Below are 27,842 nucleotides of genomic sequence, written 5' to 3'. Positions count from 1 at the left end.
ACATGTCCTCCATCTCAGTAGAAGATTTTGGACAATCCTCCACAAAAAGTTTCGTTCCTTATAACAATGGAACAATTGACTGTCTGCAAGCTGTCATGCTGAATCTCTCCAACACAGAGTTAACATACTTACTCTGTCTCATCCAAAGCTTTCGGCTTGCTCTATTTCTAATGATCTCAATCTCGAGAATATATCTTCCTGCACCTAGATCTTTCATTTCAAACTATGTTGCTAATCGAGACTTTAAATCTGAAATCATTCTTTTTACCATTCCCAATAAACAACATATCATCCACATATAGGACTTTGATGAGAATGTGACCATTTCCAGATTTATAATATGCACAATGGTCAAATTTAGATTTCAGAAATCCTAATACAACACATAGGTGTCAAACTTTTGATACCACATTCTAGGAGATTGTTTCAAACCTTACAAGAGATTTCTTCAACTTACAAACAAGGTTCTCTTTACCTTTTTTCAAATGAAATGCTCTAGTTTTGACGTGTAAATTTCCTCCTCCAAATCACCGCGAAGGAATGCTATGTTCGCATCCATTTGTTTGACTTCCAAGTCATAAGCTGCTGCAAGTGATAGTAGGAATCAAATGAATGTCATCTTAGCTACATGAGAGAATATTTCAACATAATCAATTCCCTCCACTTGAGAATACCCCTTCGTGGCCAACCGTGCTTTATGCTTCTTTACACTGCCATTTGGACCCAGTTTCTTCTTGAACACCCATTTACATCCAACAAGTTTCTGTCCTTTAGGCAATGGTACCAGATTCCATGTAGCATTCTTCTTCAATGTAGCCATCTTTTCATTTATGGTTTCCATCCAAGAATCTGCATCATGCATACCCATAGCCTCTCTAACAGTCCTAGGCTCATCAATGTTATTTATCAAAGCAAATATCCAACAAAGAATAGCCAAACCTTTCTCGTGAATAACCAAATCTATTAGGTTGTTGCCTAAAGTAGACTTACTCAATTGTTGAGGTTGAGGTTCTTGCTCTTCTTCAGAACTTTTAGAGCTGCTTGAGCTTTCCTCATCATTAGGTCCAACAGGTGTGTGTAGTTCATTTTTCATTAGAGTAAGTGGTACTTGAACTACCTCCTTTTTTATGTTTTTCTTCTTTGTCTGGTTGCAAATCAATAGTGGAAGGTTTCAACTCACGGAAAATCACACTTCTACTATACAGCACCTTCTTTGCAACTAGATCTCAAAGCTTGTAACCTTTCACACCGACACCATAGCTGATGAAGATACACTTAACTGCCTTGTTCTCCAATTTTGATCTTTTTTCATTTGGCATGTGCATATGCCTCACAACTAAAGACTTTGAGATGCCTCAACGAGGGCTTTGTACCAGACCACACTTCCATGGGTGTCTTTTCAGCTAACACCGAAGTAGGAGATTTGTTAATCAAATAACATGCAGTGCCAACAGTGTAGTTCTTAGTACTTACCATTCTTTTGGAATGCTAATTTTCTTTATTTGAGGGTTTGAGAAACATAAAACGGTTAGTAATTTAATTATTTTTTAAATATTTCTGATAGTCTACAAATATAACTTAAACATGTGTTTGAGCCAATCAACACAACTGATACAAATATATAACTCCTTAAAGTCAATACAATACTTAACTTCTTTAAGGTCAACAATTTAGAAATTACTGTTAGAAGCCAAACAGTGGGTGACCAAGAATCACAATTTAAAATTCCATCTTAAATGTTACTTTGAGGATTTGAATTTGGGTCTCCACAGCAAGAACCTACCAATGCTTTAAAGTTTAATCATTTGATCTCAATCCCTTGGACAAGTTATTAATTTATTAGAAAATATTTTACTTAATCATGCAATCAGGTTCTTACTTCCTCTTGCTTTTGATGGTTTTTGTTCCTTGTTAGTATGGTTTTCATATGCTAATTCTTTTTTATTTGAGAGTTTCAGAAGCAGAAAACTGTTGGTCGTATAAAAGTTTTACTCGAGACTGTACCTGTACACAAACTGGCAGATATTTTTGTGGCTAGTTTTGAGGTCAGCTTTGATGAGCAGATAGCAATGTTGGATGCTGTTGATCTAAAATTACGTCTGACAAAATCTATAGAGCTTGTCAACAGGCATTTACAGGTTAGACATTTACTTTTTACTCTATGTCTCAATGTTTGCAGGCTATAGAAGTAGATTTGTGGCTTGCTTGTGGTCTGGAGACAAATTGTCTTCACAATGCAGAGCATTTTCATCCCTATGTTCTGGTTCATTGCAGTGGTGTATGTACATGGATTATTGAATGTTGAATGTCTTGCAACGCTAGAACAGTTTATCCACTGTTAATTTTTCTGGAAAAATATGCCCTCTTCAAGAGAAGTGGTTTGTAAAATAATACTTTAAGTGATGTCTGTGTTTCCTGTGTTGAGGGCTTATGTGTCATTTACTGAGTATTCAATGTTATTTGTATGGTTTGGATAAGACCATACGTGTGGCAGAGAAGATATCTCAAAAGGTTGAGGGGCAACTGTCAAAGTCACAAAAAGAGTTTCTTCTTCGACAGCAGGTATGCATTTTAGGTTAACTTTTCCATCCAGTTATTTTCCATGGTTATGTTTTGGTCATAGAGTTATTTATTTTCTACGTTTATGATTATTCTTTGGAACATTCATGTATAATTTGCACTGTGCAAGTACCAAGTCAACTCTATGGATTTTAAATTCCACTTAACAGTACAGTCAGCCAAAGCTTGTGAACTTGGCAAAAGATACATATCTTCAATTCTCTGCTGGGAAACTCAGATTAGAGTTCTCATTCTAAGTTAATTTATGGGCTATAAATTCCATACAGTGGTGTAGCAAGTCAAGGTGTGCGGACTTTGCTAAGTAGTAATGACATGTCTTCACTCCTGTCTGTTGTGATTTTGCCAAGGACATGTCGTCACTAATGAACGTTGTGATAGGAAGTTAGTTTATGAGATATTTGAGTTGACATCATTGTTACATCATTAAATGCACACATATGTATACGGTGTAAAAATATTTGTAAGTTTTCTATAATTCATTTGATGGATGCAATCATTGCAATTGAGAGTTTAAGATGAATTTGCTTTTCTCAATTGACAAAAGCCATAATCTTTTTTTAAGTTGAAAAGTTAGTTCATGAGTTGACAATATGTCTGTAATCAAATTTGATCATCTGAATATTATATAAAGCTTAAAAAATCATGAATGTTTCAAAATCTATGGGTTGTGATGCTACATATTTTGACTGTCAGGCATATCATATGCTATGTTTCCTTCTTAAGCCAAATATGAATTCTATTTAGTTTTGGATCTGTCAATTGCAGTCTTTCTTAAGCTAAAAGTAGCATACTTGTAAACTTGATGATGATGATGACCGTTAACATCCCTTAGACTGTAAAGAGCCCAAAACATCCCATGCAAAATTCAGAAATAAGAGTCAATGTATTCAGAAAAGAATAAAAGATACTAGTGATAACATCTTTACAGAAAAGTGCCAAGGCTATTGGAGATAGTATCTATACAAAGAAAAGATATAGAACTTGTTTCTAGTTTAGTTATTTGCATTTTTAAAAGATTAGGTTCAGTATAGTTTATGCAATTCAACAAATAAAGCCATGCAAAGGTTTTTTATAGATCTACTACAATATTTTTTGGGCTGCTTTGTAACAAATTGAAGATAAGTTATTTTCCTATGTTACCACAAGTTTTCAGGATGAGGACAGTAGGGGACAGGGGATAGCTTTTTTTTGGGCCATTTTTGGGGATGGCAATGGGGAGTGCTATATAAAAAGCAAGAAAAATTTAAAACATATAGGGAAATTTCAAATATTCTTATGATAATATTGAGCATTCATTAATATAAATAATAGATCTATAATGCATAACATTTGTGTTGAATTGAGAGTTCGCATGAGAGTCGAACAAATTAGGAAATGTTAATACTTAATTGCTTTCATAATTCATTGCCAATATGCATGTGATTTTAAAAAATAGTATACAAGATACAACTAAATGCTCAAAGTCTGCAAGTTTCACTTTCAACTACAATATGAAAATACAAAAAACAAAGAAAGTTTCATATTATTAAATTATTTCCTCCTCATTTGGGGCAAGTTGGGGTGTGGGGGTTGTTGGCATGTGAAGTCAATTTTCTTTTTTCATAATTGTTTAAACAGTTGATGGCAAAGAAATTTTTCCTTGGACTTTCTATTTTTTTAAAAACATTACTTTTTTATGGGGATGGCCAGCCATCCCCAACCCCCACCCTCCCCCTTTTTTTCTGGCATGTTCCCAAGTTTCCAGGATGTCCCCTATGTTTTTTCAAAAATTGGTGATGGCTCAGGGACATCCCTTAAGTGCCTCCGTCCTTGGAACATTTTAGAAGTGGGGAAGCCTCAAAAAATGTTGGGGATGCGTCCTTGGGTTTGATACATGGAGATTTGAGTGCTATATTTTGCTTAACATTATCACTTTTACATTTGAGGTGGTGAGATCTCTCCTTTCTATTTTACAAACTGCAAAAATTGAGGCTTGCCTTTCTATAGATAAGCTGATGTAGGAGGTTACGGAGTTTGATTTTTAGGGTGAGGATTGTCTTCAAAATATGCTTTGCCACATGCTAGCCATATTGCATTCTTTCACACGAGTGCTCTTGGCTATTGAGTGGCTTCCAATTGCTTCTCACCATCTTGACATCAATAGTGATCATTGTCGATTCTTGAGCCCCATTGTTTGCTGATATCTCCTTTACGTTGGTCATTGATTGGCCTGGGTTCTTAGTCTCTTCTTGTGTTCTGGTTATAGGGATGTTGTTGATGTTTTATGTCTTGCATATTTTGGTGGCAACATTTCCTCTGATTTTGTCTTTCTTTGGGCAAACTCGTTGGCTAGGCCAGCAACTTTGGGAATTTTGCTGGCATTGCCTGTGCATGATTTGAAATCTAGCCAAAGTTTGATTTTGATTTTATTCTTCACTTCTGCTGCCTCTAGTTCTCCAACAATTACATCGTTTTGGCTCATGGGTGAGGTCTTTGGTTCAAGTACACATGGGATAACCCGACCAGCATATGTTGTGTAGTAGGACATACTGATTTGTTGCCTACACCATTTGGTTTGCTAGGGGGATATAACTATCAGTTTTGTAGAGCTCTGCTTTTGGAGCAAAGTATGGAAAGTATGAATGAGGACTTGATGGAAATGTCCTAGACTGCATCAATTAATGAACAACTTGAACTATTGATCTTTTTCTTCTCATTACTCTTTTAAAAAAAAAACAAAAAACTATGCCTGGTAAACATTTTAACGTGACTGGTGACGCTGGCACGACACATCCTCCGGTTCCACATGAAACGCTTTTGACCTGGAGCTATGAACCGGTGAGGCCACAAATGGGGGACCTCATCCCCACACTTCACTTGATCAAACCCGTGAGCATAATGGCCCAGCGAAGGTACAAGGCCTGTGAGCACAATGGCCCATCAGGGATTTGAACCTTGGTGGCTGTTTCACCAACAAAGTGTTTTAACTGCAAAACTACACATCCGAAGACAAGTTAATGATCTTCTCCGCATTACTCTTCATGTAGTGCTCAATTATTCATATTTTTGCAACACACCCAAAATGGAGCTTCCTTTTGATCAATAATGTCCTTTCTCCACCTTGAAGGATTTTATATGTTGAGACTAATGTCAATGAGAACTTGTTAGTTCATCATGGTTTCCATTGCCCATCACATCAAAACAATGAAAATTATATTTGGACAAAATAGCAAGTTCATCTAACTTGGAGCATCAAATGTAGTCAAAGGGTATATCACAAACAAGATGCTATCCTCGTGCCAAAGTATTCAGTTTCAAAGGAAATTGATATGTTACATGTTGTTTCAAAATTTGAAGTTGAAGCATGAAAAGAAGTACTAATGTTGGGATGAACAATAATCATAGATCAGGTCCAGTTGTCACAACAATCAGGTAATGATGAATGTAAAAGAGAGTCAGTGGAGTAGACCCAAAGGTGAACTTCCCTTTGAGTGGCAATGATATCCTTCATCCAAAATGATTCAAGATGGTCAAGTTAATAATATATTGATGAGAATTTATCAGTTTAACATATCAGTTCATCATGCCTATTGTTCGACGCAATGGAAAGCACAATTTGACAAAAAGAAACAAGATCTTTTCAAAGTTGGGGCATTATATGGATGAGAATTTTTGGAACAAACATCACAACTTTGACATACAGAATCGATAAAACTTAAAGAAATGATATCTTATGAATTATCCATAAATAAAGAATCATAGGTCAAGTCACTTCAAGAAATTTCTTAAGCATGCATGTTGAAGTATGGTGAAATCATAACTTTTTGTGATGCTGTCAAGTCCATTATCATGGCCTATATTAATGTTGACTTATGTTTCACAGTTTGCTGTATTTGAGAACACTCTTTTGAGATTCACGACATGTCTAGGATCATCAAATCATCTCTACCATATACTGTACACACTTTTCAATGGTGTGATATAATCTGGGTAGAGAAAACAAGATGCCATCCAAGTGCTCACTAAAACTTATATAGTCTTCATCCTCTACTTTGTTAGGGATCTGCTAAGGTCTACTGACAATGTATGGTATTACTGAATGTCAAAAATTTTAGCCTTCATCCTGAAAATGGTGGAGATTTTGATAGAAATTGATTGCTGAACACAGTCATGTGGATGAGCAACCATTTCAACTTCCATAGTTTTTCTTTAGTCATAATATCTTTTGCTTCAGATATCATAGAATAAGCATAGTATCTAACTTAAGACATAGCTAGTGGAGGATAATCAATCACGTCTCGCTTGAGGGTGTGCCATGAACACAATGTTTATATTGATAAACTTTTCTGCAGAAGTTGGAATATCTTTCTTTGAATTTTGGTCAGTTTTGATTTATTACTAACATTACTCCTACGCAATCAACATAGTTAGATTACTACAATTTAGTGTTGTACTGCTAGATATTTCCTTGGATTTGGATTGAGGGAAGTGAACCGCAAGAAAATGTAGCACAAATCTATTCAAAGATTATATGTTAAGGACAAGTGCAGCTTTGTGCCAAAGAATTTAGACTCACAACAAGCCAATATGGTACACGTTACAGCTTCGAATTCTGAAGTTGAAGGATCATAAGAAGCGCTAATGGTGGGGGTGAACACAGTGGTAGAGAAAGTGAATTTGCACCAATGATAAAGTAATGATGAATGTAAAAGAACAGAGACAGCTCAACATGAATATAAGCAGCCTAACAAGAAGCATGTAATCAAAGTTAAAATTTTCAGAGTGCAGAGATTTGAGGTGACCACTGGAATAAATCTAATGTATCAGATTCAAACTTCAAATTGATATCCACATAGAAAATAATAAAAGATATGATTAATGATAATAAACATCCATACAGAAAACAATAAATGATAATTAGAGATAATATCAAAAAGAATAAAAAAAATAATGATAGAATTTATTCTAGTTCAGTTAGTTGTATTGCCAAGTTTATTCTAGTTTAGTTACTTGCGTTGTTAAGAGATAAAGTTTAGATTATTTTAGGGGCTTAGAAAAAATCAAACCATACAAAGGTTATCAACAGATTTGTTACAGGTATTTTATATTGCTGTACAATTGTTAGAGAAAAGTGTGGAAGTATTAAACAGTGGCATCCAGCTACATGAAATTATGTTTGATTGTGAAAGTCTAAAACCTTTTAAAAAAAGTAATTATCTTTGGATTGCTTTATGATGAACAAAAGCTTAGTTTTAAATTTCTTTATGGTGAAGCAATGCTTATTTATTTTTAGAGCAGCTTTCATAGTCTGTATATTTTGACACTGCACAAAATGGAATTAGATCTTTGTGATATGTATACAAGAAAGAATCAAATTATATTTGTGTCTAAAAATGGCCAAAATAGGTTACAGGACTAAATTTTTTTCTGCAATTACAATAGGAAAGTCCTAGTGTAAAAAGAACCACATCATACACTAACGGAGCTCCATTTTGTTTAACTTCTCCACCTTACTCACATTCTGTATGCCTTGTTTGTACTTAAATTGGAAAGAGGCAGCTATGAACATGGTCTTACTACTGCTCTTTTCCTCTCGCACACTCTCCAGACCTTATACTGTTATACTCCATGCAACACCAGTGCTGCCCTAAAACTCTCATCGGTATCTTTATATGCTGCCTCCTGTTTAGTACTTCTTTCCCCTTTAATAATAAATGTGCCACTTTACATCAATCTCATCATGTGCATAAAACATTTTTTTACACATTGCAAATGCAAACCCATAATGTCACCTTAATTACAGTAAGAAACATGGTCAATCAACAAGGCTTGCAAATTTCCTTAAATTTTCTTCCAAATTCATATTGCAGATGAGAGCAATAAAGGAAGAGCTGGGTGACAATGATGATGATGAAGATGATGTGGTTGCATTGGAGAGGAAGATGCAAAGTGCAGGCATGCCACCAAATGTTTGGAAGTATGCTCAAAGAGAATTAAGGTGAGCATTCACCACCCTAACATGGCATCCTCTGCTTTACAATATAAAAAAAATTGCATCCATTGTCTCGGTGTACTAGTTGAAAATGTAGGGATTTTTCAATACATCAATTGTGTTGCACTCTGCTTGCATGAGTAATTGTTGGTGCTGCTATTTAATTTTTAGATAAGTTAGAACTATTTTTCCACAAATAAATTAGATGCTGGAAGTTTGATACATGTTATTTTTAATGCCAAAAGATTGATAGATTTCATTCTTCACTGTGTTGTTCCTGTCAATTTTAATGGTAGGCCCATTTTTGGATCAAATTAGACATGAGCTATTTTTGTTGGTGTTTATTAATGACCACCGTATTTATTCATCCCACTGATACTATACATATTCTTGTTTATTCTTGGATAAAGGCGATTGAGGAAGATGCAACCTCAGCAACCTGGCTATAGCAGCTCTAGGGGATATCTTGAACTACTGGCTGATTTGCCATGGCAAATTAGCAGTGAAGAACATGAGCTTGATCTGCGTGCTGCTAAGGAGCGTCTGGATAGTGAGCACTATGGTCTAGGGAAAGTTAAAAAGAGAATTATTGAATATATAGCTGTTCGAAAGGTTAGATTAGTGAATTTTGCCACAATTTTTTATATTTATGTTTGAGATGTCTACTTCCTGTCCATAATTTCTGCACAAGAGAAGAGTATAACTCATGGAAATTGGAATAATGAATGTCACAGCTAAAGCCAGATGCAAGAGGTCCTGTTCTGTGCTTTGTTGGTCCCCCCGGGGTCGGCAAGACTTCATTGGCATCGTCAATTGCGGGGGCTTTGGATAGGAAATTTGTCCGAATTTCCCTTGGTGGTGTCAAAGATGAAGCTGATATAAGAGGACATAGAAGAACATACATAGGTAGCATGCCTGGTCGTCTCATTGAGGGCTTAAAGGTTAATTCCTCATCTATCTTTAAAGACATTTTCCATGTAATGAGTTTAAACAATGCCTACATCACTAGCATGAATGCATGGCTGAAGATTTCTGTATTTGGATGATCAAAAAGCTTGATACAAGCTGAAATTTTTTTTCCCCAGAAACTAATTGTTAGTGCACTTTTAGGATGTCAATTCGTTAGGTTTCCTTGATTGCCAGTATGTGAATAGTTTTTCCCACTTATGTTGTTGATAAATTTTTATTTATAGTATACTATAGGTATTCAATTATTTTCCAATGTTATATACACATTTAAGCAGTTTGCTGGTCCCGATTTAGTGAAATCAATTGAAATGCCCTGGATACTGCCTACGGGAAGCATTTTCAGTATGACACTTATTTTATTGGATTTTCATAATGATTAATTTTTATGCCATGTTAGAAATTCATATTGTCAAGGTTTGTTCCATTATTAGTATTCCATTTTCTGAGGTTGAAAAGCGGAAAAGACTGGCAAAATGTGGGAGACTAAAAAATGATGTCATATTCATAAAAATAGAAAATAAGTGATTTTGTTATTTATGTCAAATATTTTATGTAGAGATAAAAATAAACATAAATATATAAAAAATGTGTATAACATAGAAAAAATATTATTTTTACCTGAAATTTATTATGTAAAAACAAAGGGCTGGCCCTAAAATAGCAGGCCATGGCTTTATGGTCTATAGCCTATAATTCATGGGGCAGCCATTCGCTTTTATCTTAATATTCGTTATTGTATTATTAAAAATTTCCATTATGGCTTTAATTATTTTTTTCAACGTTTAATTTAAAAAATTAGAACATTCTTACTCTAATCAGGAGACAAAACGGTAGATATGTATTTCAAAATATGTGTATAAAAAGGAGTCAAAAAGGTAGATATGTATATAAAAATTTCAAAATCACTTTGTGAAAAATTACTAATAGGGAATACTCAGGAGACAACACAGCAAACACTTTGGGTCACAATTACCTGTATTTATTTGTGAAATTTTCATAAGTAATTCTACCGTGGTTGGTTCTTTTGACTCATTTTTTCTGACAATATTCTTTTTGGAATATGTGATATGCTTTGTTATTGTATACATGACTGCCATGAATGCTTGATTACGTTATTAGTTGAACTTGAGACTTTATCTAAGCATGCTCATGCAAACAACTGCCTTGTCATTTTATATTTGTTTTCTGGTGTGCAATGTTACATCTTTTTCAGTTTTCTCTCTTTTTAATAAAGTGGTTAGCAAGAACTAAAAATTAATTTCAGTAGAGGAAACAAAGTTACTTGCATCAGCTCTCATGCTTATATTGGATTGTTTTTGCAGAGAGTGGGAGTGAATAATCCTGTAATGCTACTAGATGAAGTTGATAAGACAGGTTCAGATGTTCGAGGAGATCCTGCTTCTGCACTCTTAGAAGTCCTTGATCCTGAACAGAATAAGGCCTTCAATGATCAGTATCCTCAAATATCATGATGCTTCAAAGCATATTTTCCAATGTGTTTTTGTTTTGCATTGTCTATTCATTGTATTTGTAATTGCTGCTTAGAGACTTTGATTTTCATCCTCAAGTTGGTTCTATTGGTAAATTTTCGTATGAACTGACATGTTCTTATTTTGAAAATATTTCAAGTATCAACAAATCATTGTCTCTTCTATTCTGGTTTTTTAAAGTTTTTTTGATAGGTAAGATAATTTGTAGAAAACCATGGGATCAAAGAAGTTTCTTTATATCTTTTCTTTTTGCTGTGCGATGATTTCAACATGACCTGACACATGAACACCAATTAATTTGCTTGTAAAATACTATGGCTGGATTATCTGTTTTTGCCTTTCCAGGTAGAGGTTTCAAGAAGAAAGTTTTTATTTGGAAGTCCAGTAAATGATAGTTGGGGCCCTCACCTGCAACTGTTTACAGCATTGTGAAATAATAATTAATGATGCAGCATCGTGTTTTTTTCCCTTTTTATCTTTGAGGACTATCTTTTCAGTTGGTTTTTTTTGCTTTCCCAAGGTCATCATATAATTGGAGTGGAAATAAGATTAATGGTAGTCGTTTTTTCTGTTGAAACTGAAAAGGTAAATGCAAATTGTTAATTAAAAAAATCTTAATGGACTGATCTGCAATTATTTGTTTGCTTTCTTAATTTCCCCCTTCAGCTACTTAAATGTTCCATTTGACCTTTCCAAGGTCATATTTGTGGCAACAGCAAATAGAGTACAGCCAATTCCTCCTCCACTATTGGACCGCATGGAAGTGATTGAATTGCCTGGATATACTCGAGAAGAAAAACTTAAAATAGCCATGCGCCATTTAATACCTCGAGTTCTTGATCAACATGGTCTTACATCACAGTATCTTCAAATTTCAGAGGTAAACAATTCAAATTCTCTAATTCTCTTCTGCTTAATTGTTTGATAATGAATAATGTATGTTATCACCAATGTTAGCGATAGGACCTTGGAACCTGCCAATTGTCCAAAATATGCTGGGATGATCCTACAACCGACATTTCCTATATATCTTCTGATAGTGTAATATCACTATTGTTGTGAGTTGTAATTTTGAGTCATATTGACCTCTTTTGGCTATTTTATAACAATGTTTTAGTTTATTTATTTATTGCTTTGATTAGCTCCCATACCAGATTTGAAATTAGTTCTGAATATCTGATCGTTGGCAGAGTTGCCTTGGAAATGATCCCATGGATTTCCCCAAGCACGGGGTCCTGCTTGGGCAGGGATTGAGTTCACCAGTGACAAACTCAGGGTACACTGGGTTAGGGGGTGAATTATTAATTAAATGTCCATAAAAATTAACAGAAACACTTAAACATAAAATGGCACCAAGTGGCGGAACCAGAAAGGGAAAAGATCAAAATTCCCTCATTTGATTTAAAAAATTGACATCTGATATTTTATTATCTATTACTGGCTAAGTCACAGAATACGGCGATTTTCATGGATGAGGTTCGAATTTAATCGAATTTCAAACTTTTGTGAAAAAACTGTTCAAATTTGGCCATAAATTCGGGGCCATAAAAAAATTCTGCTAAAAAGTGGGCAGACGGTCTTCTGTAAACACACAACTCACTCCCGTGGCTGCCATCGCTGCCGTTGCAATCGCTCCCGTGTTCAGTTAGGCGCCCGAGCCCTCAAATTTGATTAGTTATTTTGACATCGCTTCCGTGTTGTAATCAATATTGAGCAATGGTAATGTATTCGATGTAGTGAATTTTATTAGTTATTAGTTAATTACAAGCAATAGTAATTAGGTATTCGATATTGTCTGATGTAGTTTTATTTTTTTATTGTAATAAATTAGTAATTAGGTAAAAGGTATATCGAATGCATTAAAAAATATACAGTAATAAGTTATTATGTATATTTTTGAATGCCTTTGATATACATTATTAGTTATATTTTTTAATGAATTAAATATATTAGTTACATAAGTTATAATTTATTAGAAGTATTACATATATTTAAAAATAAACAAAATTATATAAGGCGAATTTAATCCGATTTTTTTTTTTGATTTTTTCCCTTGTCAAATTTCATCTGAATTTCATGACTGTCAAATTCGAATTTGAATTCGAACCTTGTGACTTAGATTACTGGTAGTGTTTTATGGTAAATTTTGTTTATTTGCCTACAATGTTTTAGTTTTAATTTTGTATGGATGTACACTAGCTGTACTGAGTATGGGTCCGCCAAAAGGCGCAACCTTCATACCAGAATCCTGTATACATATCCGAATAGTATAATCCATGCTCAAACCAGCAACTCGGGACTGTACATAACAATTAAGGAGGCTTTGCATCTCAGTTCAGCTGCATTTAGCCCGTTTCCAATTTTATTGCACCTGCAAATTGCATCTATTTAGTTGCTATACAACTGCTTTTGCAAGTTGCGTCTATTTAGTTGCTATACAACTGCTTTTGCAAGTTGCATCTATTTAGTTGCTATACAACTACATCTGCAAATCGCTCTTCTATGTTTATGGTGCCGAAGTCACATAAATCTTCCATCCACTAGACCTTATTAATTTTCCTCAGTGCAGATTTACCTTACAATCCCAGCTTAAATTTTAACTTTAAGACATATTTATTGTCAAGAAGAAACAGAAATTCCTGCATGTTATCAAGAAGAAATTGCCATGTATTATCATGAAGAAACAGAATAAGAACTTGTGTTAGCTATGTCTTCTCAATATCATTTCAAAAATTATGATTGATGGCTCATTGGAAGTAGCATGCAGTTTACTTTCCATCCAACACAATATCTCATATCGATCACACACCTCAATAGAAAGTCATTCCCTTTGCAATGCAAGGTGCTCTTTCTTTACTGTAATCTGAAACCCTCTATATAACCATTTCTAGTGAGCATTTACACAAATAGGCAGCAGTACATCAATTGATTAAGAATGGGGATGCTATGAATATGGATAGCAGTACATTAATTAAATAAGGATGGGGGTGCTGTGAATAAGGATGCGGGCATTGCATACCTTAGAAATAGATTGCAGTAAAATGTGAGTAGCGTCCGAACACAAGTTTGCTACATAACAATTTTACAAGATACGAAGGACCCCCTACCATTGACTACTTGAGTAATCCCTTTAGTTTAGGTACTCCGCCATGTCATGATGGCTTGACCTTTATTGGCTATTGCATTAGAACGAGCACCTTACATAACATATGAGCCTAAGTTTATTTATATGTTACAAAGGCTTGCAACACATTTGTACTATATATGGTGGTTAGATTGTTGAGGTGATTAGACATTTTTCAGAAGTAGAATACTGCCGTCATTTTGAGGCAAAGTGATGCGTAAGTGTTTCACCGAGTAATGAGGCCTTTAGCATTGCACCTTTGTTGGGCATGGGATCCAGTTTTCACTACTATCACTACTAACTAGTTTATGACATCAACCAAGTTAAGGATATTAATAGACACTTCATGTTGTTATAATTCATCCAAAATGAGTTACTACATTTCAAAGGAAAGGGAAAATGGAACATCTTTAACTTAAACTCCTCAATATTGGATTCACAAGTTTATAAGTCCAGGAATTGGGCCCATGATCTATAATAAGCTGTTGAAATCTGGGAAGCATGATGAAAACAGCAACAGAGGGTGTCTACCAGCCTGCAATGTCATTAAATCAGCCAATTACTTCTAATAGACTATTCCTGTGGCAGTGTGGTGAACTCATTTATTTACATTTTGCACCTTCTGATAATCCAAACACCTCTAGGGAATTTTGATGATTCTTGCATTTGGATTAGGCTATTTCAACCTCATGGCAGACACTTGGGGTTTCCTATTAAAAGTTTTGTTCCTTCTAGCTGTTTGTAGGCCGTTAGAAGGGATATGGACCTTGTTTTGCATTTCTGAAAACAATGCACTGGAGACCTTGATTGATTTCAAACTTCATTTCATGTCCACAAGGCTTTGCCAAGATCTTAAAACAAAAAGATAACTAGTCATCTCACAGTTTTTTTTTTTCAATTGAGGGACTGACTTATAACCAGTGTTTAGCTGAGTTTCCAGGATGGGGGATGTGGGGACAAGGTTCTGGGGATGGCAAAATTTTTCCTGAATTTTGGGATTGGTGGGAGTGTGACTATTCAAATAACTTAAACAAATTAAAAGAAGCTGTTATTCAATACACAGCATTTGCAATGATGATCCTCTCTGTTTTCGTTTTCTACATAGTTCCATGAAGTTTCCTGACTGGAGGATGGGTTTGGGGATTGGGGGACCAAGGGCCTATGTTTGGGGGAGTGGGGAAGGTTGTGGAGGGGTGGATATAGTACTTGAAAAATTAGTTATACAAAGATGTATAAGGAATAAGTATAAGAATTGCAAATGAAACTTTGGCATGCTATGTAAAGTTTAAATTAATAAACATTATGGACATGACAATGATTACACTGAAATGTGAACATTAACGATGGTGGGCATAGTTTTGGAATTTTGGGTGCAAACCAAGAATAAGTATAAGAATTGCAAATGAAACTTTGGCATACCAAGTGAAGTTAAAACTAATAAACATAAAAAACATGGCAATGATTGCATTAACAATAACAATGGTGGGTGGAGGTTTGGGGTCAAGGGGCAATGTCTTGGTGGAGGTGGTGGGGGGACATTTCCCCGCATCTTGGAAATGTAGGGTTTGGGGGGGATGCGTCCCTGTGGTTCAACGGTTTTTTAGGGGTCTTAAACATTTTTTCCTTACGAAGCTACCCTTTATATTTTTATGCACCAAAGGGAGAAGCCTTTCTAGTCTTGAAAAAAGGGATCCTCTCTAGTCTTGGAATCCCTGGGACTTGGGGGATGTCATCCAAATTGCCCCCTTGGGGACAAGTTGCCATGGAACACTGCTTATAACCTTGCTCATATGTGAAATTCTTTTTGAATAATTTAGCATTGTTTCCTTGGTTGAGTTGATTTTGCATGGATCTTATATGTTATATTTTTTAAATATTTGCTAGGTCAAAATTGTATAAAAACATTAGGGCATTATGTTGTTGGATGTTATGTAATTTGGCATGTCTACATTTGTGTGGTCATGAATTGATTTACAATGCATCAAATGTCTTTTGATTATTTGTCTCCGGTATGTTTGTGAGATCTCAAGGTTATATACTGGAATTGATCTTAAGATCATTATTGAGTGCAAGATATCATGAGAGGATTGGGTAGGTGGTATTGAGAGACATTTTAATGATTTTGTAATTTAGTTTGGTTTTGTGAAGCTTATGAATTTGAAATGTTAATCTTATAAAAGGTTGAATTTCAAATCTTGAACCCACAAAAGACTGAATTCGGAGGTACTAAGTTCAAATCCCAGCCACAGTCCGTTTTGGCCAAGCAAGAAACATCATTATTCCAACACACACACATATACACATATTGGTTATTATTTTTTATATTTGAAGGGTAGGCTCTTTTGCATTGGAAACATTAATTGACGGACATGTTAGTAGTTGGAGATATAATCATAACTTGCATTGGGCCACTGATGGTGGTAGTGATAATGTTGTTGGTTCTTCTGGACCAAGCCTTGCTATAATCATATGCAATGTTTATTACCAAGCGCAGTCTCATGCTTTTATCTTCATTATCTCGGTGCTTCATTAAGTAGTTCTCTTACATTTAAGCTTTTTGTGTAATTCATATGTATTACGTAGCAAACAGCCTCTCTAACATTTGCCCAAGTTTTGGGGCATGCACCTGTACTCAGCGTGTCTGTGCACTTTCAAAATTCAAACCATGTGACCTTGATATATGTGCATATTTCTTTTGTGTGCTTTCATTTCCAATTCTTTTAGAAATTAGTCATTTCAAAACATACACCTTTTTGAGAAACTATTTCTGCTTTCCAAAATTGAAAAGGTGTACAGAAAACTTTATCATTTTACAGTTTTAGATGGCATAGATTCGAAGGAATATCTTTGTAGTCCAAGGGTTGTTGGAAAAAGATGAATTTAATCAAGTGGATACTCATCAAAGTACTGATTAACATGAATTATTTAAATGGTCATATTTATAAACAGGATTGTAGTCTTTTAGAGTTAAGCAATGTTCATCTTGTAATGTTAAATATATTCTTGATGTATGAGAGTTGAGACATCTATAAATCTGAAATTTCATAATTCATGTCAATAACACTGCTAATTCAATGTTGATTATTTTTTTTAATATTATATTATTACTGAAGGATATCCTCCCTTATTAGCAGGGAAGGGAGAAAAAACCCACTATCATACGTTAGTATCATATAGTCTTTACAGTTTTTCGTAGTAATACTATCCTAATATTTTCAGTGTTCCTTTTTCTTAATACTGTATTTGAGTGTTCTTTCTATTTTCTTTCAACGCAGGGATGATTGGGCCCCTGCAGGGTTCATACTGGTGACCTCACTCTCACTGGGGCAGTTTGTTACTGCTGCATACCAGTGCTGAAGCCGAAATGGTCATTATCATTGCTATAATTGTTTCAAATGTACCTTGTGTAATCATACACATACACATGCTCATGCATTACGTATGATACACTGCATTATCTACAAGTCTGCGTACCTAAGTTTGGGACTGTTTATCACAAATTTTCTGTCCATAGCCTGTGTATCCTGACACACTCAAATTCATGTAACCTTTAATGTTTGCCCAGCAGTGTTATTTATGTGGTGTGTGGGTGTATTTTTGGAAAAAGTCAAATTTACAAAACTTGTACCCATTTTGGAAATGGTTATCCATTTGAAAATTTCGAGTACAGCTATCTGAGAGCCATTCATATATCCTGGTTTCAGATGTCATAACAGAAAAGGGATATTTAAATATTTTAGTTTTAAGATTGCTCAGAGGTATAGTTTTAGAGACAATGAATTTTTTCAGGTAGCTGCTTGTCAAAGTCCCAAGCAACGAAAATCTAGCACAAGTATCACTGCTCTAGCTAAGGGTAGACACTAAGGCAGGCACACACTCACCCAAAAGACCTTTGATTGCCCTAAAATGATTTATTCCAATATTCCAATCCATTGGCAAACAATCTTATCCAAACTCATATTCCAATGCTGCTTCAAGAGCCTTTCTCAATTCAGAAACTATGGGTCTGCCTGAAATATCCATACTAATTCACCTTTGCATGCAAAAACAGTTTAATATAATCTATTGTGTGAAGCACATCTTTGATATCGCCTCTGACATTCCAGATGTTATTTTCTACTCCTTTAACATCTTCATAGAAGGCCACAATCACATCAAATGTCAAATCAATGCCTGATTTTTAAGATTCCATGGGTCATTAAATGGCAACAGCATCAATTCTAATTTCTGGTATAGCTGCTTTCTGCAAACATTAGATAATTTTGCAATGCATTAGCTCTCTAACATTGACAATACCTAGATACTCTATTGGTTTATTTTGTGGATGGATTTACTGTATGTCTAGACACATATTTGTCAAAGTTGGTATGGAAGGAGCTCTGCCATTCTGATTGCTTTGCTATACTGAGCACAGAATAGTGAATACATTTAATTTGCACTAATGCTATCAAAGTAACACTTCTATATGGCCTACTGTGGCAAAGCTTGTTATAGCTAGCTCTCAGATGGCATCTAAAATGATATAATTTACTTTAAAGTTCTCACATGTTAGTAATATGGAGACTAGAAACCAGATAATGGTATGGCAATATTCTGTCAAAGAAATGTAGTCTACAACAAAGACTCTGTATAATGATTTCCTTTTGCCATTTTTGCATCATTTCCTTTTTGTTTCCTCCTTTAATTGATTGATGTGAAATTTCTCTGAGCTATAGATTGCATAGCATGTGATTTCATATTTACTTTACTTTAAAGGTCTCGCATGTTATTAATATAGAAACTAGAAACCAGATTATGGTATGGCAATATTCTGTCAAAGAAATATAGTCTACAACAAAGATTATGTATAATGCTTTTTCTTTGCTTTTTTGCATTGTTTCCTTTTTGCTTCATCCTTTTAATTGATTAATGTGAAATTTCTGAGCTATAGATTGCATAGCATGTGATTTCATGTTTACATTACAATAAGTTTTGCTTTTGCACTTAGCTCTTAGAGGTAAGTTGTATGTCTGGTTGTGCTGCCAAGTCTGTGAGAGAAGTCAAAATCCACCTCCCACCATTTCTCCGATAAATAAAGCTCATTTTTCAGTCTGTCTTTGTAATCAATGTTAGCATTGATCATTGATAAATCATTATCTGATATATTGATTATTTTCTTTGTGGTATCTGGTGGCACATTACTTCAGTCAATGGCAGAGCTCATGATTCAAAGATACACTCGAGAAGCTGGTGTGCGTAATTTAGAACGCCATTTGGCAGCCTTGGCTCGTGCAGCAGCTGTGAAAGTTGCTGAACGAGAACAATCCCTAAGGTTGACTAAGGAAATACATCCTCAGACAACTTCCTTGCTAGAAGGAAGTAGCCTTGCAGATGGTGGAGAAATCGAAATGGAAGTTGTACCAATGGGTGTGAATGGCCGTGAAATATCTAGTGCTTTGGAGTCCACTGAAATTCTGGTTGTTGATGAATCAATGATTGAAAAAGTACTTGGAGTAAGTTTCTCCTTTTGCTTATTATTTCTCTTTCATGCATTATTCCATCTATACATAGCAGAGACTATACTTACATGTGTTCATTGCCTTGCTTTTTATGCTCTTGAAGTCTCAGATCATAATCTACAGGATAAAGTATAGTAGTAAATTATTAGAAACTGTGAGCCTTCATTCTTTCTTCAATGAAATGTTGGTAGAACATTTGTTACAATCATAAGTATAATTCTAATTAATCTGGCATGCAGCCTCCTAAATTTGATGATGGGGAAGCTGCAGAACGTGTTGCAAGTCCAGGAGTTGCTGTGGGTCTTGTGTGGACTGCATTTGGTGGTGAAGTTCAGTTTGTTGAAGCAACTGCAATGGTAGGAAAGGGTGAGATACATCTTACAGGGCAACTGGGAGATGTTATAAAGGAATCGGCCCAAATAGCATTAACCTGGGTAGGTTCTATACAATAGTCAATATCTCAAATATCTATCTATAAGGATGCATTTCTTCATTGCCAAAAATGCTGCATATTGAACTTCTAATGATAGAATGTTGTTGCAACATTTTCATTATTCCTGTTGCCAATGACTTGATCATAAGATAAATGCTTTAATTTAAGTTGATTAATATTATCTGAGATTGAAAATAGTGCAGGATTTAGTCTTATTTAGATGTGTAAAGGATAGATGTTGTAGTGTCCTTTATTAATTAGATTAACTTGATAAATAGTACCACAGAATACATGGTCACATAACCGACTTTGTTGTAATTTTTGAGGTAATCAACCTACTCTCTTCATTCGTTGAACTAATATACTTTCTTTCCTCGTCTTGTTCTTGCTAATAGTGTGAAATATTATCCAGCAATGGATCATAAGTACTAGGGTTCGATCTTCTTTGTATAAGTGTGACTGGATCCCCTTAGCTGCTCACTCATGTTATAAGTGCTGTGAATCTGCTTTGTTCTTCTGTTGAGTGCCTTCTAGCTCCTCTTGCCTACCACCTGGTTCATGATTGCAGGCACACATTACTAGAATTTTTTCTACCACCAGCAATCCATTGGTCTGGGTGTGAGGAGAGATTTTAACCGAAGTACCCCTGCTTTCTACTAGGATTGTCCAGTCTGAACTCCTTATCCTTGGAATTCCCCCATGGGTGATCTTAGATTCCGCATTGGCCCTCTTGCGGTGTTGGATCATGATGCCATTTATTTTTGTGGTGTGAGCCTTGCCATAGATATGTGACATTTAATCTTGGCTTTCCATTTTGATATTCTTTGGCTTGGTGTTTCATTGAGGGATCCTCCCTCACATGGCTATATGCAACTTAAATCAAATGATATTGGGTTTTAAAGCTATAGGTTTACCTCCCCTATTCAATATTAGATTTGATTTAGTGTTTAATTCAATAATAGATTGATTTAGTGCTTACTTCTTAGAACCTAGGGTCTCCTTTACCGTTGTAATTTCTTATGTAACTGGCTTTACCTTTTGGCCTACTTTGGCAATTTGTTGATATTAATGTAATTGCTTTCATGCATTACATTTCTTCCAGTTTCTCATCTTTTGTATAAATGGAACAGGTAAGAGCAAGAGCAACTGAGTTGAGTCTTGCTACAGGTTTAGAAGCCAACTTGATGGAAAGCCGTGACATTCATATTCATTTTCCAGCAGGAGCTGTGCCAAAGGATGGTCCATCTGCTGGAGTGACACTAGCGACTGCTTTGGTCTCGTTGTTTGGTAGGAGGAATGTCAGAGCAGATACTGCAATGACTGGTGAATTGACACTAAGGGGTCTTGTTCTGCCAGTTGGTGGGATCAAAGATAAGGTATGACACTGCCTTAGATGTGTCTAGTAGTCCATGTGCCATTTCTCCTTCTAATCGTAATTCAAGTTTAATCATTGATCTTGAATGTAGTATGTTTGTGAAATTCAAGCATCTGTGGAAAATGATGAACATCACAAATTTTTTCGTTCAACATTTCTTAGATATTGGCTGCACATCGGTGTGGTATCAAGAGAGTTATATTGCCAGAAAGGAATTTGAAGGATCTAGCAGAAGTTCCAGCGGCTGTCCTCAGGAATGTTGAGGTATCTTTTGAAATCACCTTTGAATATGCATTGAACTACAATATATTTTTTGATGATAAACCCATTTATAACTCAGATTGAAGATATTTTATATTATTACAGTAGGTGTATTAATCTGTTGGTCGTTGTTATTAATCTGTAGGTTCTTAATGTTGCATAGGCTGGTAGTGATGTGTAAAATGGTTATCTAAGATAATTTATTTCTCTTTATTTTGTAGTGTTCATCTCTCTTCTAGATTTATGAATCATCTGCTCACAAGGTCTTGTCATTTGGTACTTTTTAGCATCTTTTGAAGCAAATGATTCCAAGCTTAAATAATTCAATTGTGTAATGTTTTGGATTTATTTCTAAAATAAAGAAAACATGGTTTACTAGGAAGGTTGTTGCCACTAATATATGCTCCATGAAATTCAGTGAAGTGGAATTTTTTTTGCCAAGTACAAACTTTTTTAATGGTCTTAAGATATTCAAAATCTCTCAGATTACATTTTGCTTTTCTGACATAATTGGGATGGTTTTAAGAGTCACAAGGATTTAAAATGTGAGAAGAATGACAATGTAGAACAATGTTCTGCACATCAGTGAAATACCTATATGGTTAGTGAATGGAAAAAAGGATTCGCTGGAAGATTTATATGACAAATTTGAAAGTGCTTTGCATACATTATTTTCATGTATTACATTTGTTTCATTGATTTTAATCTCACAAAATTCCGCACAAGAAGTTGAGATATTTAGACTTGGTTCACATTCCTTTGTACCTGTGAAATTTGAATTTTGAACTTTTGAGAAGTGTTTGAGATTTAACCAATTCATATTTTTTTCAGTTTTGTGAGTTGTGTACTAGTTCTTGCATCCTTAATTTTTGAATTATCTCTTAACCAAACTTCTTGTTGCAAATGTTTTTCATGACCAATGAAGTTGAAACTTGCTTTGTATATTTCCTTTACCCCATAAGTCATTCATGCATATCATTTGAATAGCTTGTTTTGTGTATTCATTGGTAATTCATGCCTGTACTGACACCATCTAGAAACTTTACCAATTTTCCTATTCATCAGATGAAATTTATTTGTGACGAGCATTGACATGCATGGCAGTCTATCCTCTAATTGTGGCCTAGTACTACGATACTTCAAAACAATGCATTTAGAATATTAAAGGCGGTGGATCTTAAACTTAATTTCACAACTTATTGTAAAGACCTTTCTGAGACTTGAAAAGGGGACTTGGGATTTTTAGAAACAGTGCCAATTTCTATAAATGGTCTTTTCAATATCCAAGGACAGATTGAAGTCAATTGGGAGTTTCATTCGCCTTAAAATGACTCGAAAAAGTAAAACAGCTTGCATATTAAATATATTTTGATCAGCCACAAATCAATACTGTTAAAGAGCTAGATAGTCTTCCCTGGATTTTCTGGGTAATCTCTAATTTTATATTGTTTTTGCCTTGCAATTATATTTGCATCACAGATACTACTTGCAAAACGAATGGAGGACGTATTAAATGAAGCATTTGAAGGTGGATGCTCCTGGCAACGTATCTCAAAATTATAACGAATGCTATATGGTACAAGTTACTTTGTATCTGATGAAGGTAAAACACCAGGTTTTAAGGGATCTGTTGTAGTTAAGTGGTTTCCAAGTGGCTTGTACTGTAAAATCTCAAAATATGAAGCCTAAGTTAAGATCCGTAATGATACAAAAAGAAAATTGTATATAACAGCTTGTTTATACAATGATCAGAGTTGTTGAGGTTGTTTTAAAGCATAGGACTGTACCAGGTGCAGAATATTGGATATTAGATAATTGATTTACAAATGCTTCTATCATGTAACTTCTTTTTCCCAAAAATTGGCATTGGGATTGTCCTGTATTCTGTATCAGGTGCTTGCACTTAATGTTGGGTTTGTAGTTTCCCATTGAGTTGTGTCCAGTATCATGTTGCTGATTGCTTCTTTAATGAAAGCATAAAGGAGCCACCATGTACGTGATCTCTTCAGTAATGCCTACATCTGTGACCTCTTTTATAGGCCTGGTGTTAGAAATTCATCACAAGCTTTTAAAAAATAACGTCGTCTGCTTATTTTGCTTGAATATATATTTATTACAGATTCTGAACAATCACTCATCAACATGCACTTTTGAAAGAAAAAACAATATTTTTATTTGTCAAATTTATGCAGTCTACTTATGTTTTTGTGAAAAGCGAAGCACTCATAAAGAAATGTAATTGTAAAAATATATATGTAATAGCTATCATCTAGCAGATGGCAAGCACTCGCTCTTTAAATTTCAGTAGTGCAACTTTTAGCTCTGACCTTATTCAACATGTATCATGGCATTACCCTTTATGGTTGTAATTATCATGCAAAGAAATTTGAGGGGTATCATAAGCTAATCATTGAGCTCGACATGTTGGGACTGAAAGCTCACACCCTCCAATTTATAAAGCTAATGACAATGTAAGGACCTTCTTAAGAAGATTGAATCAATATAGCTTGTATACATCTATGATTATCACTCTTAGTGCGAGTTTCAACACATTGTTTTTGGGAAATCATTATAACCTCAATTTTAGGCTACTTTCCTCTACCCATTCAGAAGCCACATTAGTGATTTGTGTTGATATTTGCATGTCACAGTCAAACAATCAAAGACATACGTTGTGGAGCTACATCATCATGTGCAATTTATGAATTGGTGGCATAGAGATTTGTGGTTTCAGTAATACAGATGTTCTATGACATTGGATACGTGACTCTATTTTCAACTTTTACAATAGTACTAATGTTACAGGACACATCAAGAAACACATTAAAAACAGAATTATTAAAAAACACCATTGTAAAATGGCAAAAACAATAAATAGAATAAAATCGGAAAAAGGGACAGATAAAAGGGAACAGAACGGGTTAGCTTTTCATTAGTGGTTAAGTAAAATTGAAACAGTACATTAGTCAGCAGATTCTAATTAGTGGAAACCTAAATGTTGAACCAAATGACCAAATGAGAACTTCCAATTTGAAACATTTTAGAGCCAGACAAAGAATTGTTGACTAGATACTGAGTAGGAAAGTGCCTAGATATGGTGGAATGTGTCCATGGTAGTATGAAAAATTGCCCTCTGTTTAACTTTGTACACCAGTGAACATCAGAATACTGCCATTGACTCACATGGTTAAGGCGTATTGATAAATATTGACGACACACTGTGTGCGTACCACAAATATGGTATTAGAGCTTAAAGCTTATTTGCCATTTCCAAGATAATGCCAGTAAGATCATCAACTAACGTTATTCATTTTGTGGGTATAACTAACCCTAGCACCTGTAGGTAAGGGTACACATAATTGTAAAAATCAACATTTAACGAGTTATAATAAGTCAATTTTAATTTTTGTAGATAGAAAGACCTTTGATCTGAATGCCCTTAGTTTTATGTATGGAAATTTTATTTGTAATGAATTTGAATAACAATTAAGTACAAGTTAGCTAGTTGATTAAATTTTTTATATGCATTCGAGGTGGTTGACATATACTACTATTTAGAGTGGTCGTTTACATGTTTGCAATTTTATTAGTTACAATAACAGTAAAAAAAAAATATTATTCTTAGTAATGTTGACGAGTTTCATAGTTAAACGTATTAGGATAATTATGATGAAGTTGGTTTACACCTCATCTTACCTTCCACTTGTCCAGTGAGATAATGAGTTTTAATTAAAATATCAAGATGGTATTACTGCAGGCCAAGGTTATTCTCCATACAAAACATCTGATCAAAAACACAAATTTGCATAACATAATTGTTTTTCAGCGAATTTTTTGCATTTTCACAATATTGAAAAGGTAGATTAAGAGGATTGAACCAATAGAAATCATGTAAAAATCCGTTGTGATTTGTAAATTTTGTGTTTTTGATCCGGTGCTGTTTTGAATGGAGAATAGATGGCGTACTGCACAATCCATAAATGATATAATATAAAATTTATTTTTTAAAAGTATATTCACGTTTATCACTGAAGTATGGGAATAGGGACATATGAGAATTTATCTCAGGACACAAAAGTAGAGTATTTTGAAAGTTCACTCCAATTCAAATGTGTTATGAAATTAGTAAAATTCTAGCCATTGATTAGACCACTTATTTACAAGAGAGAACAATTAGTTGCATTGAAATTATTAGTAAAATTGATCCCTAACATTCAAATTTTGTTAACTTCAATCTATTCCACTAGTCATTATGAGTTGTCTTAGTACATGTTTGTGCAATTAATTGATGTCTTGATATTTTAAGGCATTTAGTGCACATCAATTCTTTGAAAATCCTACAAGTTAAATGAAACATCATTCTAAGAACACTACACTTTGAAGTGCACTTAAACTAATCCTACATCAAATCATTCTAGGCCATTTGGATGACTAAAGAGTTGTTTGGAAACATTTCTATGAATGATAAGTTAGTCCAATGAAGGAAGTTGAGCTAAAAATACTTGGTCCTAATAATCTAATAGTTTTCTCAAGGCATTGTTCAATATTGATAGCCTTTAGCAATCAACAAAGAGCACAAAACAAAGTGAAACTTGTACCATCTATCCATTGTCAACATATTCATTTCTATAGGTTGTATATCACTTTCACACATCACATCCATTCACATGGAGGGCAAGATCAATTCTACAAGGCACATTTTCAATCCATGGACTTCAACTTTTTTTATAATCCCAAGAAGATTTCTAAACGAGTCAATTGTCAATACCAAGACAAATAGAATCTAACATCAAGCTAAATTCTTTGTTATTGTTCCCACAAATATGAGTATCATTCCTTTACATTTAAAACCCAGAATTAACACTTAAACATTCTGATTTATCTTTGTGTTTTTTTAAGAACATTGAATTAATTGACCTAGGTAACAGGTTAGGAAATAATATTTTTTGTTTACACAAATCTAAGATCATTTTCCATAAATGGTTATTGTCCTTGCTTAGTGCCATTATCATTTAAAACAACTATTGTTTACATTTAGATTTCGTGTTAAAGACAATGCTTAAGATAGCCTAGATGACCATTAAAAAACTTTTATTGACAACATTCTCCTGTGATATTTTACAATATTGCAGTGTGAGGTCGCTTATCAACACTCCACATAACAAAAAATATACTCTTATTTCTACATTAATTTTGTATTATAAAAGGAAACTTCAACTTTACAAGACATTGGACCACTTCCATGTGTGGGAGGATTGGCTAGAGACAAGGAAGTGCAAATTTTGAGGTGGTAGGTAAATGTATGAGCACATCATGGGTGCAATAAATGAATATATAAAAAATCATGTTGATAGGGATGGAGTAAGGTGAAGTGCATGAAAGCATGTTTAAACGTGGATAGTAAAAGGACCAAGGAATGAGCCTGAAGCAACAACATCCAACGATGTAGGGCAATCTGCATCATCCAAAAATATTGTTTATTTAATTATGTTAAGTTTAGGGGAAATAACATTAAATGCAAGCTACTTAAGTTTACATGTACCTAGGCTAGTGTTTAAGGGGACATGTTGAAATTATTTAATATTTGTGATTTATATCTAAAGTCAAATGTAATTTCTATGGGCATATATTTATATTATTTCTAATGTAAAATAAAGAAAATCTCCATCTTGGTGTGGAGTTGGGGAAGGGGAAGAGTCAAGCTTCCACACGTATTGAGTGGTTACAAAGAGAATGGGAAAAAATGACCTCTTTGGGTGCTCACTTTGGAAAATTGAAGAGACACCACCTTAGGTGTCCATTTGGGAAAGTTCAAGATACATCTATTGACCATGTGTTGATCTTCAAGAGGGGGTGTGGGATTCCCAAGAGGCACAAGTGTGCTATAAAAGGGAGACTTGGGCTAGTGTTTAGGCATTACAAAGTTGAGTCCTTCAATATAGAGCTTACATAGCAAAACTAGTAGCTCTAGCTTGTAGAGTTGTAAAGCCTAAGTGACTAATATTTTGCAATTGATGAATTTGTATTTCATTTTATTAAGAAATATAAGGTTAGTTATTTCTTGGATTTTTCCGAGTTATTTGCTTTGTTATGCTTTGTATGAGGGCTTTTTAAATCTTTGTTTTTGTAGCAATCACCTAC

The 27,842-nt window shown here is 34.5% G+C and overlaps 1 protein-coding gene across 2 annotated transcripts in view; it reads left to right on the top strand.

Moving 5' to 3' along the window:
• The window catches only part of LOC131078914 (lon protease homolog 2, peroxisomal), a 54,177-nt gene extending 30,438 nt beyond the window's left edge, over positions 1-23,739 (top strand). For both annotated transcript variants that reach the window (XM_058016750.2, XM_058016751.2), the window contains exons 7-18: positions 1,959-2,138; positions 2,479-2,562; positions 8,430-8,557; positions 8,962-9,163; positions 9,286-9,492; positions 10,843-10,973; positions 11,677-11,890; positions 19,321-19,626; positions 19,872-20,066; positions 21,196-21,441; positions 21,603-21,704; positions 23,181-23,739. In XM_058016750.2, coding sequence (XP_057872733.2) covers positions 1,959-2,138; positions 2,479-2,562; positions 8,430-8,557; positions 8,962-9,163; positions 9,286-9,492; positions 10,843-10,973; positions 11,677-11,890; positions 19,321-19,626; positions 19,872-20,066; positions 21,196-21,441; positions 21,603-21,704; positions 23,181-23,264 — 2,079 coding nt within the window. In that variant the 3' untranslated portion in view covers positions 23,265-23,739. The remainder of the gene's footprint in view (positions 1-1,958; positions 2,139-2,478; positions 2,563-8,429; positions 8,558-8,961; positions 9,164-9,285; positions 9,493-10,842; positions 10,974-11,676; positions 11,891-19,320; positions 19,627-19,871; positions 20,067-21,195; positions 21,442-21,602; positions 21,705-23,180) is intronic.
• Positions 23,740-27,842: the final 4,103 nt, after the last annotated feature.

The sequence above is a fragment of the Cryptomeria japonica genome, chromosome 2 (assembly GCF_030272615.1).
Source record: "Cryptomeria japonica chromosome 2, Sugi_1.0, whole genome shotgun sequence".
NCBI lineage: Eukaryota > Viridiplantae > Streptophyta > Pinopsida > Cupressales > Cupressaceae > Cryptomeria > Cryptomeria japonica.
Note: the sequence above shows the minus strand (reverse complement) of the source record. Positions and strands in the feature narration are given on the sequence as shown.